Raw genomic sequence first — 14,305 nt, 5'->3', positions numbered from 1 at the left:
GCAGATTTGTCGGCTGAACATCCACGATGCGAATCTCCCGTTCCACCACATCCCAAAGATGCTCTATTGGATTGAGATCTGGTGACTGTGGAGGCCATTTGAGTACAGTGAACTCATTGTCATGTTCAAGAAACTAGTCTGAGATGATTCCAGCTTTATGACATGGCGCATTATCCTGCTGAAAGTAGCCATCAGAAGTTGGGTACATTGTGGTCATAAAGGGATGGGCATGGTCAGCAACAATACTCAGGTAGGCTGTGGCGTTCCAACGATGCTCAATTGGTACCAAGGGGCCCAAAGAGTGCCAAGAAAATATTCCCCACACCATTACACCACCACCACCACCACCAGCCTGAACCATTGATACAAGGCAGGATGGATCCATGCTTTCATGTTGTTGACGCCAAATTCTGACCCTACCATCCAAATGTCGCAGCAGAAATCGAGACTCATCGGACCAGGCAACGTTTTTCCAATCTTCTATTGTCCAATTTCGATGAGCTTGTGCAAATTGTAGCCTCAGTTTCCTGTTCTTAGCTGAAAGGAGTGGCACCCGGCGTGGTCTTCTGCTGCTATAGCCCATCTGCCTCAGAGTTCGACGTACTGTGCGTTCAGAGATGCTCTTCTGCCTACCTTGGTTGTAACGGGTGGTTATTTGAGTCACTGTTGCCTTTCTATCAGTTCGACCCAGTCTGGCCATTCTCCTCTCTCCTGGCATCAGCAAGGCATTTGCGCCCACAGAACTGCCGCTCACTGGATATTTTTTCTTTTTCGGACCATTCTCTGTAAACCCTAGAGATGGTTGTCCGTGAAAATCCCAGTAGATCAGCAGTTTCTGAAATACTCAGACCAGCCCTTCTGGCACCAACAACCATGCCACGGTCAAAGTCACTCAAATCACCTTTCTTCCCCATACTGATGCTCGGTTTGAACTGCAGGAGATTGTCTTAAACCATGTCTACATGCCTAAATGCACTGAGTTGCCGCCATGTGATAGGCTGATTAGAAATTAAGTGTTAACAAGCAGCTGGACAGGTGTACCTAATAAAGTGGCCGGTGAGTGTATATGTCAATATATACCAATATTTTTCATTTCTATTAGAAAATGTTTAAGTAAAATGTTACACATTTTTGTGTATTTGCCACTTATTGCCACAGTTAACATTGAGGCTTTGGGCCTCTTTTGACCTCGTTATGAGTTTGTAAGGTGGTGACTTCTGATTATTTATTTTATTTATTTTCCCTTCAGGCATGAACCCGAAAAGAAAAGGGCTGACGGGAGAAGCCGAAGCTTATTGAAACCCGTCCCCTGGAAACAAACTCGATGCCAATAAAAACGTTTGTTCTTCTTTTCCCCCAAATTAGAATCGATAAAGAATCGAATCATTAAGCAATATCGATAATGGAATCGGAATCGTAAAAATTCTATCAATTCCCATCCCTATCACCAACCCTGCAAATTTAGGTTAAACAGGCGAATCCGCTATCACGTTATCATGAAATTCATTTCCTGACATATCTGACCTTTGACATCAATACACCAAAATTAATCACCTCTATTGTGACATATTTTTTACATATTACAACGTTAAGTGACTAGTAGATGTCCAATCCATTTGAACCGGGAGTGTTGGCAGCTAATGAATGAATGCATCGGATACCATCGATAATTCATTCCTCTTCCATTCCAATTATACTTAATAAATTTCACATCACAGTGTAATACATTAAATGTTTTAACGTGATAAATTAAGCAATTAATGACAATAATTTCCACATAACGTGATAAATTTGGTTTTAACATGACAAGTTCTTAATGTAATGATTCATCACGCTGAAAAGTTTGACTTCAGCAAAATGTAATGGAGCAATTCCTTTTGGTATGTCTAAGTGGTGCACTGATAAAAATTTTTTGGCTCCCGATCTAATTCCGACACCCAGCTGTGTGGTATCGGGCAATGCCGATACCATACCAATACCATATGTTTTGAAAAAAAAAAAATTTTTCCCCCCTCCCCTTTAATACTAAATTACTGCATACTCACTTGACTGCAAAGTACAGTAATTGCTATAATGCCTTGGTAAGACACTGCTTAACTCATTGCCTGCCATTGACAGCGCTGTGCATAGCTGGCAGCCATCTTGAGTAGGAAAACCAGCGATTGGAAACTAGATCTCGAAAAGTACATACAGTGATCCCTTGCTACTTTGCGCTTCAAACTTCGCACCCTCAGTCCATCTCGGATTTATTTTTAATTGAAAAAAAAAACAAAAACAAATGCAGTATTTTATAAAGCTGTCCCGATCCGATCACATTGTCTCTCACTCTTGCTCCTGCTGCTTTTCTTGGTCAGACAGTGAACTGGAGTTGCTTATTAAAGTTAACGATGATTGACAGACGCTAAAGTTTGGCTTGGAAGCCGAAACGTCAAAGCGCAGCATGTGTCAATCATCATTTAACTTGTAAAAGAGTTGCTGTGGCAACTCATTGTGTGTAAGTGAGCAGCTTGAGCAGATTTGAGTGGACTCACTCAATGAAGCATTTAATAAAGACAAGCATTCTTTACTTCATTCTTGTTTAACATAATGCGGTGGGACAATAACATGTTTAAAACTTATAATTATTACACTTTGAATTAAAATTAGGCCTGTAAAAATGATCAAAATTTTTAATCCAGTTAATAACAGCTCAAAAATTAATTAATCGTAATTCATCGCAATTCAAACCATCTTTAAAATATGCCATCATTTTCTGTAAAATATTGTTGGAATGGAAAGATAAGACACAAGACGGACATTCAACATACTGTATATAAGTACTGTATTTGTTTATTATAACAATAAAACAACAAGATGACATTAACATTGTTAACATTCTGTTAAAGCAATCCCTGGATAAAAAGTTCTTAAAAGATAAAGTTATAGAAATTTTATATTAAAACCCCTCTTAATGTTTTCGTTGTAATAAAATTTGTATTGTTGTGGTGGGTTTTGGTCCCAACTAACCGTGAAAAACGAGGGATCACTGTATTGCACAGCATCCACACGTTATTTCTTTGTACAGAGGTACCTTTACATACAAATTTAATTCGTTCCAGGACCTGGTTTGTAAGTTGAAATGGTCATATGTCGAACAGGATTTTCCCATAAAAATATATTATAATTCGATTAATTCGTTCCACAGCCCAAAAACCTACGCTAAATCCTTAATAAATGCTTCCGGTACAATTACTAATAGCAATTACACATACCAAAAAAATACGTATTACAAATACAAATTGGAACAATAATAATAATAATAAATGGAAATTTAAAAGAACGTTTTTATTGTCACCTTAACTTACTGGTGAACGGAGGAAGGAGACCGTGGGTGTGTAGGTAGCTAGAGGGGGGGACCAGTGAGCAGCGTTGTTTAGCCAGTTCACCGACGTGCTCACAACGCTCATAGTTTTTCTATCATTTACCTCTTCGTTTCAATGGTAAGCGTCACCTTTTTCCTTTTTCCACACCTCCACTAACCATCTTGGGACTAGGCATGTGCCAATAACCGGTTTCAAGGTATACCGTGGTATGAAAACGTCATGGTATTAGCTAGTTTTTAATGTACCGTTAATACAGGGAGAAACCCTTCGCTTGCTGCTGCAAGGCTCAAACCCTCCCCCACTGGTTGTTGCTCAGTGTCGGTGAGTCAGCTGTGCTAGACGATAGCTGGAGGAGGTGAAACTCCTGAACTTTTTCCTCTTATAGAAGAAAACAAAGTCGCTGGTATGGGAATATTGGCTACAGAAAAGTTGCAGACGGCTGCGGCTTAGAGGAGGACGGCCAACTGACATGCAAAACATGTTTGCGGAGGGTGGCTGCTGAGGAGGCAATACCTCCAATATGATTTTGCATTTATACAAAATTGAAGGTTAGAACGGTAAACCCTATCATGAGTGTTTCCCACAAGCTACGAGAGTTAACTCCAGCATGTTTAGCGTGCCTAGCGGTGGTAAAACATGTTTTTTTCTCTCTGGCAACTGTCTGTGTTGAGAAATAGTGTGTGTGTAATGTAAACATGGTACGAGTCATACGCACGTGCTTTAGATGGAAAATAAAAAAATATTTTTGTTCTGATGGTAATAATATGGAGCTGTGGCTGATGGTTTAGGCTTACCTAAATGACTGCATTTAGTTTAATGTCAATTAGACTATTTCAGTTATTTTTTATTTAAAAATTTATTTTAACCTATATTATACTTATGTTCCAATCTACTAACATGTTTCGAAAAATAAAAATTCTGTTCCATAGAATTTTAGTTTTTTTAATCTCAAAGTAACACATTTTAGAGCTGTAATTGCAATACTGTAATACCTTGAAACCGTGATATTTTTGCTTCGGGTTATCATACCGTCAGTATCTCATACCGGCACATGCCTACTTGGGACCCATGTTGATTTCTCCCACAAGAAAATCCGCCGTGCGTCCGTGTTGCTGGGAACCAATGAACTGTCAATGCTGTCATAAATTGTCATATTTCGACCATGTCGTCATATGTCGAGACAAATGACGAGTCAAATTTTACTTCGGATGTCGAAAGGATAATATATTGATGCGATCGGATGTCGAGGTACCACTGTACTCCCCAATGACACTAATATAGTGCCTTATCGGTGCTATACGAGTGTATGTGGATCTTCTATTGAAATCTTGAATCTTTGCAAACACTTGAGATTATTTTTTTTTACGGTATTATAGAAGAGCCGCATAGTTACATAGCTGATAGCGTTGATTTATACGACAGGACACGCATACCGAGATAGTACTCTGGCATTAACCTGAAACTGGAATGAATTGCCTCATACATTTTCCTGAATGTTTCAAAAACGTGCACAGCACTAATAAATACAGTGATCCCTCACTACTTCGCGCCCTCAGTCCATCTGTGATTTTTTTTCAATTAAAAAAATGAATGAATAAAAAAATAAATAAATACAGATGAGCTGTCCCGATCCGATCACGTTGTCTCACTCTCCCTCCTGCTGGTTTCTTGGTCAGGCAGTGGACTGGAGTTGCTTATTAAAGTTAACGATGATTGACAGACGTTAAGGTTGGATCTTGCCAGAGAAGCTTGTAAGCCAAAACATCAAAGCGGCGTATACGTCAATCATCGTTTAACTTGTTAAACTGTTGCCGTGGCAACTCATTGTGAGTAAGTAAGCAGCTTGAGCAGATTTGAGTGGACTCACGCAATTAAGCGTTTAATAAAGACAAGCATTTTTCTACTATATTATTGTTCAAAAATACTTCGGTGGGACAGTAACATGTTTAAAACTTAGCTTAATTATTACATTTGAAGTGCTTAACTCATTCACTCCCAGCCATTTTCACCAGTGCAACCCCCTTCGCTCCCGGCCGTTTTACTGGATTTTGACAGATTTTGCAAGGCTCACAGAAAATTCTGTTCTATTGCTATATAAACATGGAACTCACTAAAAGAAAGATTACAGTCTTTTCTTTCAGCAGGAAAAAAAAGTTAGTTCATATCTTTTTTCTATTCTTTAGAAATCAGCATTAGAAAATAGCTCAGTTTGAGCAATTTTCCAATTTCTGATGAAAAAACTGAGAAATTGAGCTTTTTGTAAACACATACATTTCAAACATAACTTTGACTTTAACGCAGCTATTTTTTGCTTTAGTTACATTCCAAACATCTGAATAATGTTTTCCTTTTACAAAATAACATAAACAACAAGACAAATAGAGCTTTTGATAGCAAAGTTACAATTTATTTACACATAACTAACTGAGAGATGACCCTGTTGTGGCCGCGACAGCAGGGGTAAACTTTTCCCTCATCGCCGCCTGTCTCATAAAAATTGATTTTTTTTTGGTCTTTTTTTTTGTGGTGACCACTGCCTTGTGGCGGAGTTCGCCTTGAGAACTTGGCCGTACGCGTTTCCGGCTGAGTCGCGGGACACTGGAGGGTGCAGGCTCTGCTCGGCGAGCAGCGCGGACTCATCGTCCGCTGCACTGGTAGTCCCGGTCATTCTGCTCGGTCGTCCAGCGCCTGGCATTCCGGGCATCCTCCGGGTTGTTCTGCTCGGTCGTCCGCCGCCTGGCATGCTGGACGTCCATTCGGTCCTCTTCCGCCAGCGTCCCGGCCGTTCGTTACGTTAAATCGGGTTGCGGGTCTTACCAAATGCGCTACTGTCCTCCAGTGGCCAGTTTTATTGCTCTAAAATGGATTTTCAGCATTGTGCTTTGGAGCTAAGTTGAATCAGAACTTAGAGATGTCTCTTGTGAAAAAAAAAATGTAAAAGTCGTATAAATACTAGGGCTGTCAAAATTATCGCGTTAACGGGTGGTAATTAGTTTTTTAAATTAATCACGTTAAAATATTTGACGCATTTAACGCCCATGCCCCGCTCAAACAGATTAAAATGACAGCACAGTGTCATGTCGACTTGTTACTTGTGTTTTGTCGCCCTCTACTGGCGCTTGGGTGCAACTGATTTTATGGGTTTCCTCACCATGAGCATTGTGTAATTATTGACATCAACAATGGTAAGCTACTAGTTCATTTTTTGATTGAAAATTTTACAAATTTTACTAAAACGAAAACATTAAGAGGGGTTTTAATATGAAATTTCTATAACTTGTGCTAACATTTATCTTTGAAGAACTACAAGTCTTTCTATCCATGGATCGCTTTAACAGAATGTTTATAATGTTAATGCCATCTTGTTGATTTGTTGTTATAATAAACAAATACAGTACTTACCCTATTTTTCGGACTATATGTCACACCGGAGTATAAGTCGCACCAGCCATAAAATGCCCAACAAAGAGGAAAAAAACATACATAAGTCGCACTGGAGTATAAATCGCATTTTTGGGGGGAAATTTACTTGATAAAATCCAACACATAGAACAGATATGTCATCTTGAAAGGCAATTTAAAATAAAAATACAATAGAGAACAACATGCTGAATAAGTGTACAGTATGATAATGTTGCATGATGCATGAACAACGAAATACGAACGTGGCCGGTATGTTAACGGAACATAGATATTAAGAGTTAGTCAGATAACTATAGCATAAAGAACATGCTAACAAGTTTACCAAACCATCAGTGTCACTCCAAAAGACCAAAATAACATGTGAAATGATAGAATAATGTGTTAATAATTTCAAACATAAGTCACCATAGAGCAGGGGTGTCCAAACTTTTTGCAAAGATTTGGTGTAGTAAAAATGTGGGGAGCCGACCTTCGCTGACGTCCTTTCATTTAAGCAAATTTTAGCAAGCCATTCTGTGTGTCACATTTGCTTTAATATTTTTTTAAATTATTAATTTAAACAATCTCGCAACTAGCCTCTGTGGTGTTCTCTTTCGACTCTCGGGCTCTTGCGAAATACTGCTGCTGTGAAATTATGCTAGCTTCAGGTTGCTTCAATTTCTCGCTACTTATCTTCCCTATAATCTTGTCGTACATGTCAGCGTGTCATGTTTGGAGATATTGCCTCACATCAAACTCTTTAAAAACAGCGACTGTCTCTTTGCAAATGAGGCACACACAGTTGCGTATTTTAGTGAAAAACTAGTCCAGTTTTCACCTATCCTTGAAGTGTCGGCCGTCGCAGTCAACTTTTTTTGATTGTCGCCATTTTAGAAAATTGAAAGTAAAGGGTCACACGGGGTAATGTTGCTTAGATTGCTGCTGCCTTTTAGTGGGTAAATGAGGAGCAGCAATAAGTGTGTAAGCTCCTTCATATGCTGGTAACAGTACTGCTGACCAATTTATTAAGTTTGTGTGCGGGCCAGACGTTATTGATTTTATGACAGAGGCTGGGGGCCGGATTAAATTTGACCACGGGCCGCATTTGGCCCCCGGGCCGGACTTTGGACATGTCTGTTCTAGAGTATAAGTCGCACCCCCAGCCAAACTATGAAAAAAACTCCGACTTATATTCCAAAAAATACGGTATGTACAGTATGTTGAATGTATATATCCGTCTTGTGTATTATCTTTCCTTTCCAACAATAATTTACAGAAAAATATGGCATATTTTATAGATGGTTTGAATTGCTATTGCTATTGATTACATTTAATTAATTTTCAAACTGTGATTAACTCGATTAAAAATTTTAATCGTTTGACAGCCCTAATAAATACGTAAATAAATAAATACTGAAACAATTAAAAATAGAACGTATTTATACGTTTTTGGGAGCAAATGAGTTAAAAACCAAAAACATGTCTCATAGACCCCAATCACCGTCACACAATGACGTGTCGCTGTATTGTACCGCCATATTGTCCGTCATTGTGTGTCCGTATTCTCAATGGTCTCAATTTATCGTGCAATTTATAGTGCAATTCATGGAAGACCAGGGGCTTTCAGATGCTGTAAACTCATTGGATTTTGCTGCATAAAAAGCGTTATGTGGAAAAGCTTCGGTCGATCCATTCGCCAGATCCATATTTGATGCCTAAATCGATATTTTTCGACCCGCTGTCTTCGCCGTCTCTGCCTGACATCTGCTACCCTGATATCTACAACTATCTTGTCCACAGAAACTCAGCCTATTCTCATGAAAGTTTGAAAAACTTTTAAGAGCAGCACTCTAAGCAACATTACCCCGTGTGACCCTTTACTTCCAATTTTCTAAAATGGCGACAATCAATAGAAAAAAAAATTGACTGCAATGGCCGACGCTTCAAGGATAGGTGGATATTGGACTATTTCTTCAATAAAATATGCAACAACTGTGTCTGCCTCATTTGCAAAGAGACAGTCGCTGTTTTCAAAGAGTTCGATGTGACACGATATTACCAAACAAGACACGCTGACACGTACGACAACATTACAGGAAGATACGCAGCGAGAAATCAAAGCAACTTGAAGCTAGTTTAATTTCACAGCAGCAGTATTTCGCAAGAGCCCGAGGGTCAAAAGAGAATGCCACAAAGGCGAGACTGTTGAAATTATGAATTAAATAATAATAATAAAGCAAATGTGACACACAGAAGGGCTTGCTAAAATTTGTTTAAATATATTGTTCTACGTAAATCAGCCAAGGTACTCCCCCACATTTTTACCCCACCAAATCTGGCCCCCTTTGCAAAACGTTTGGACACCCCTGTTTAACTGATGATTCGTAGACAAGGCCAGCTTCTTTCACTTGGTACCAGCTAAATATTATTCAAAAAATAATTATGGCGGAAGAAATAAACATCTTGAATTTGAAACTGTATGTTGTCGGCGATTAGCCTTGCAATGATCTTAATTGTGATTGTCAGCCCAAAACCCTCTAAATATATATTAAATGCATCTTATCAGATATAAAATGACTACTACATAGTCTGTGGTGATCGTTTGGTGCCCAGCAGGGCCGGCCCAGGCTATTTGGGGGCCCTAAGCAAAATAATGCAAAGGGGCCCATATTTTTGGCCCACCATTTCGTCACAGTGTACTGTGAAACCCATACATGCAATCCAACCCATACATCCATATTTTGTATGTTAATCAAATTTTTTTGCACTGCATACTTCAAACTTCTCACCCCAAATGATTGTCAGAACTTACAGTAGATAGTGCCAAACCTTTTTCTAAAAGAGGAAATAAAGAAGTTAAGGAAGGACTTTTATTTTTTTAAGCTTGTAATCAAGTATCAAAACTCACAAAAGTCAAATAAAGCAAACTGTAGTGAACAAAATAGAATATAAATTAAACAATTGCCAAATTGGGGGCCCCCTAGTGGTCAGGGGCCCTAACCAGCTGCATAGTCTGCGTATAGGCTTGGCCAGCCCTGGTGCCCAGTTTTCTCGTCAAATTGCAGCAGTCCATATCGCTCTCCTCTTCGGGTCTCTCGGAATACGGTAGAACTTCAAGTCTCTCCGTCTATCTTCTTTGTTACTGCAACCAACTGCCACACACGCCTTAACCATTTTGATTATTAATGTTAACGAGCAGAATAACACGCCGTAATAGGAGGCATGTACGTAGCGGTAATGTGTAAACATGACGAGCTGACAGACAATATGGTGAATCCAGTCAGGGGGGTGGAGTTGTGACGTCATGTGATTGGGGTCTATATGTATCTCTTTCCAATGCTAAATCTGAATAAATAAATTGAACATTGGTGGGTGCTAATTTGCGGTTTTTCACTTATCGGAGCGGGTTCTGGTCCCCATTAACCGGGAAAAACGAGGGATCACAGTAGACTTTTTGAGAATTGCTGGGATTACATTCTGAGCTGGAAGATGAATTATGATTATAATGGGGGGATTTAAGCGACACGTTTATTAATACACTTAAATGAGTTGAACTATTGGGTGTGCTAAACTACAGAGTATCATTTCCACTTAAATCACCGGCGCCTGCTGTTAACGAGCGCCATAAATTACAGTCTACGAGAAGCGAGATGACTTCACATTTTAATATCTTTTCAAAACACAATCAAAGAGACATTTTTCAAAGCCGCCCCGCTAATGTTGTCATTTAATGTGACCCATCTCTGTCAGACCCTGCTGGTTTTGTCCAGCGTATCAGCCATCGCCCTCGTTATCTCCCTCTTGGTGGTTCTGTCCTTCCTCATACACTACTGCTGCTGTCACCGTGGCGACCGCGGCGAGGGATCCGAAGAGGAGGAGGAGGACGAAGACGGCAGCACGGGTCACGGCTACAGCGGGAAGAAGGGTCGAGGAATCTGCTGCGTCACGTGGGTGGCCGTGGCATCCGTCACGTTGTGCTGGTGAGGAGGCGGACGCACCTGTCATTTGGAAAGCGGGGTTATCTTGACCTCTTGTTCTCGTTTAGTCATCAATCTGGGCAGTTTGCGGGATGAACACATTCCAAAGTTTGTATTACGAGAAACTCTCGTGGCACGTCTTCAAAGAGATAGGGAAATTCTGAGGAGGAAGCGGCATAAATCATCTGACTGTACAAATCCTTTTAAGAATACCTGTCATAGCATCTGAAATATTCAGGGCCAGGGCTTTTGGCTCACACTAGCCGTTATATAGCAGCTTTGTAGTAGCACATTGTGGCAATCTGCACTTTTTGAATGTAAACAAAGAAAAAAAAAAAAACAGGGCTAGCCTTGAAAAAAAAAAAAACAGGGCTAGCCTTAAACTGTCATGAGATTAAGCATCGCACAGTCTTCCTGGGAAATAAAATCTTCATAGTGCCAGTTGAAAACAATCAGAAACTACAGTGGTATGAAAAAGTATCTGAACCTTTTGGAATTTCTCACATTTCTGCATAAAATCACCATCAAATGTGATCTGATCTTTGTCAAAACCACACAGATGAAAATACAGTGTCAGCTTTAGCTAAAACCACCCAAATATTTATAGGTTTTCATATTTTAATGAGCGTAGCATGCGAACAAGAGCAATTGCAACCGATTTTTACTAAACATTTTAAGTCAGGTGTGTACCCAATCCCTGATGAGTGGTTTAAAGCTGCCTTGCCTGGTTAACCTGCAATCATTAATGGAAGAATGAATTCAAAGTTTAACAGGATGTTTTGCTGGAAAACCTGAAGCCGTCTTTCAGACAGCTGAAGCTAAAAAGTGGATGGATGCTGCAACAAGACATTGATCCAAAACACAGAAATAAATCAACTTAAGAATGGTTTCAGAAGAACAAAATAGACGTTCTGGAGTGGCCAAGTCAAAGTCCAGACTTCAACCCCCATTGAGATGCTGTGGCATGATCTAAAGACAGCAATTCATGCCAGGCATCCACAGAGGTTTTGGCAAAATATTTTGTGGACTGATGAAACCAAAGTTGAATTGTTTGGGAGTAACACACAATGTCATTTGTGGAGGAAAATGGAACAGCTCACCATCCCCACCGTGAACCATGGTGGAGGGAGGTTCATGATTTGGGGCTGTTTTGCTGCCTCAGGGCCTGGACAACTTGCAATCATTAATGGAAGAATAAATTCAAAAGTGTAACAGGATGTTTTGCAGGAAAACTCAAGACCATCTGTCAGACAGTTGAAGCTAAAAAGAGGATGGATGTTGCAACAAGACAATGATTAAAAACACAGAAGTAAATCAACTTCAGAATGGTTTCAGAAGAACAGAATACACGTTTTGGAGTGGCCAAGTCAAAGGCCAGACTTGAACCCCCATTGAGATGCTGTGGCATGACCTAAAGACAGCGATTCAAGCGAATCTGACTGAACTACAGCAGTTTTGTAGAAAAGAATGGGCCAAGATTAGGCCTAATCAATGTGCCAGACTGATCTGCAGCTACAGGAAGCGTCTGGTTGACGTTATTGCTGCCAAATGGGGGTCCACAAAATAATAAATGTGATGGTCCACTTACTTATTTTCCCCCCTTTCTGTCATTGTTTGCATACTACGCTCATTAAAATATGAAACACTATAAATGTTTGGGTGGTTTTAGTTAAAGCAGACACTGTTTTTTCATCTGTGTGATTTTGACAAAGATCAGATCACATTTGTTGGTGGGTAATTTTATGCAGAAATGTGAGAAATTACAAAAGGTTCAGATACTTTTTCATACCAGTGCAGCATGACGTCCTCTTATCGCAGCATACAGTGTATGTCCATCCTTTTAAAATTATGCTTATTCCATTCCATATTCCATCAGATGCAGTCCTAGAGTTTTTAATGACGTCTGACGAAGTTTCTGGCAAGCATTGTCTCTGCGTTAGTGTAGCAATTGAGAGCCATGTCACAGCAAATTTCCTCTATCTATTTTCGTAAAATATGTCTAATTATCCGCGGTTTGACTTAAATGGCTCTTCTGAAGTGGCAGCAAGGGTCTTCTCTTGACAATAAGTTGGCATGTACCTGAAATCTACTAGTTTTTGCCCAAACGGAGCCTATGGTACTGTGACTTGCTAAGGGTGCATTTGTAGCATAGAACACACACTGAGCATGATAACCACGGGAACTCAAGATTGTTGTCAAAATTAGAATTGTCCACTAATCTTGGCTGCCCGAAATTATCGGTTGATATAAGTATTCAAAATAATATCGGATAATATAGATATCAGATTTCAGCCAGAACGCATGCTGGGTTACTAATATTGGTAGGCGCCTGTGACCTTCACGGGTCTCCAAACCATGCTGCTTGGGATTTGTTAACTGAGGGAAAGAGTCTTATCACTCATGGTACACAAATAAAATGACCAATAAATGAAAAATAGGGAATTTTAAACTCATCACATATAACTACTGCATCACCAGAAAGAAATAGGCACTAAGGAAAGTAATAAAATCCATAATTATAATTAAAAATCTGTGCAAAAGCCCAGCAAAATGCATCGTGGGAATTGTCATTGCATTGACATGTCATATGATTGGCTCTGTATTTGTAATGCTTTGGTTCTTTGGGGTAACTAGTGTAAACGTGATTTATCGTCAATTATTCCATTTATTCAATTACGGACATTTTGGCTCATTTCAGTTTATTTTAAGAATATAGGACATTATTTTGCCACCTTTTCTGCAATTTCAGTTAATTTTTCATAGAATGTTTATTTTATTTGGAAAACCTTGAAGTTGTTACATTTATCATTATTATAGCACTTTATCTATAAATTCAGTGAATTTTTCACAGAATGTTTATTTTATTTGGAAAACCTTGAAGTTGTTACATTTATGATTATTATCACATCCAGGGGGCATCACAGTACAATTAGTAATAATATGTTATGTTAGTAAGTCCACGACTGCATAGTGTATATTGGTATTGGTTCGATATTGGTATTGGATTTTAGTATTTGACAACATCGGGGTATCGGCTATCGGTTAAAACGTCATTTGCGGCCAGCCAGCCCTCCCAGTAAAATGGATTGGACATCTATTGTCATCAATGGCTGTGAATGAGTGGAAAAAACAAAACAAACCAGAAAGTGACATCAATGAACATATCAATGCGATGATGTTCCCACCACAACCAAAAACCACATCGAAGCCATTAGCGTTTAGTCACAGCGGCCGCAGCAAAGCCGTGAATCACATGTTGTCATTTCCTTCATCATCATCTTCCTTCATCACCATCATGTGCTTTTTAGTCACCCGTGTTGCCAGAATGAACGCGAGGGCTACTTGACATCTGACGGTCATGTTGCGCTGTTGTTTGCCAACCTCGCCCCGTGACAACGCGCAGTATTTACTTGCTTATTAACACGGATCCTGTCATATCTGGTCACCATCATTACTCACTGTTACGGAAGCAAATGTCATCGGAAAGTTAAAGGCGGATAAGCGCGCATGAATGTACAAGATCCGTTCGCACGAAATGTGTTCACTATTCATGAATGTGTATCG

At 39.6% G+C, this 14,305-nt stretch overlaps 1 protein-coding gene across 3 annotated transcripts in view; it reads left to right on the top strand.

The window, feature by feature from the left end:
• Positions 1-14,305, top strand: part of ttyh1 (tweety family member 1) — an 86,036-nt gene that overhangs the window by 26,804 nt on the left and 44,927 nt on the right. For all 3 annotated transcript variants that reach the window (XM_057833673.1, XM_057833672.1, XM_057833674.1), the window contains exon 3: positions 10,515-10,744. In XM_057833673.1, coding sequence (XP_057689656.1) covers positions 10,515-10,744 — 230 coding nt within the window. The remainder of the gene's footprint in view (positions 1-10,514; positions 10,745-14,305) is intronic.

Source organism: Corythoichthys intestinalis, chromosome 4 (assembly GCF_030265065.1).
Source record: "Corythoichthys intestinalis isolate RoL2023-P3 chromosome 4, ASM3026506v1, whole genome shotgun sequence".
Classification (NCBI taxonomy): domain Eukaryota; kingdom Metazoa; phylum Chordata; class Actinopteri; order Syngnathiformes; family Syngnathidae; genus Corythoichthys; species Corythoichthys intestinalis.
Note: the sequence above shows the minus strand (reverse complement) of the source record. Positions and strands in the feature narration are given on the sequence as shown.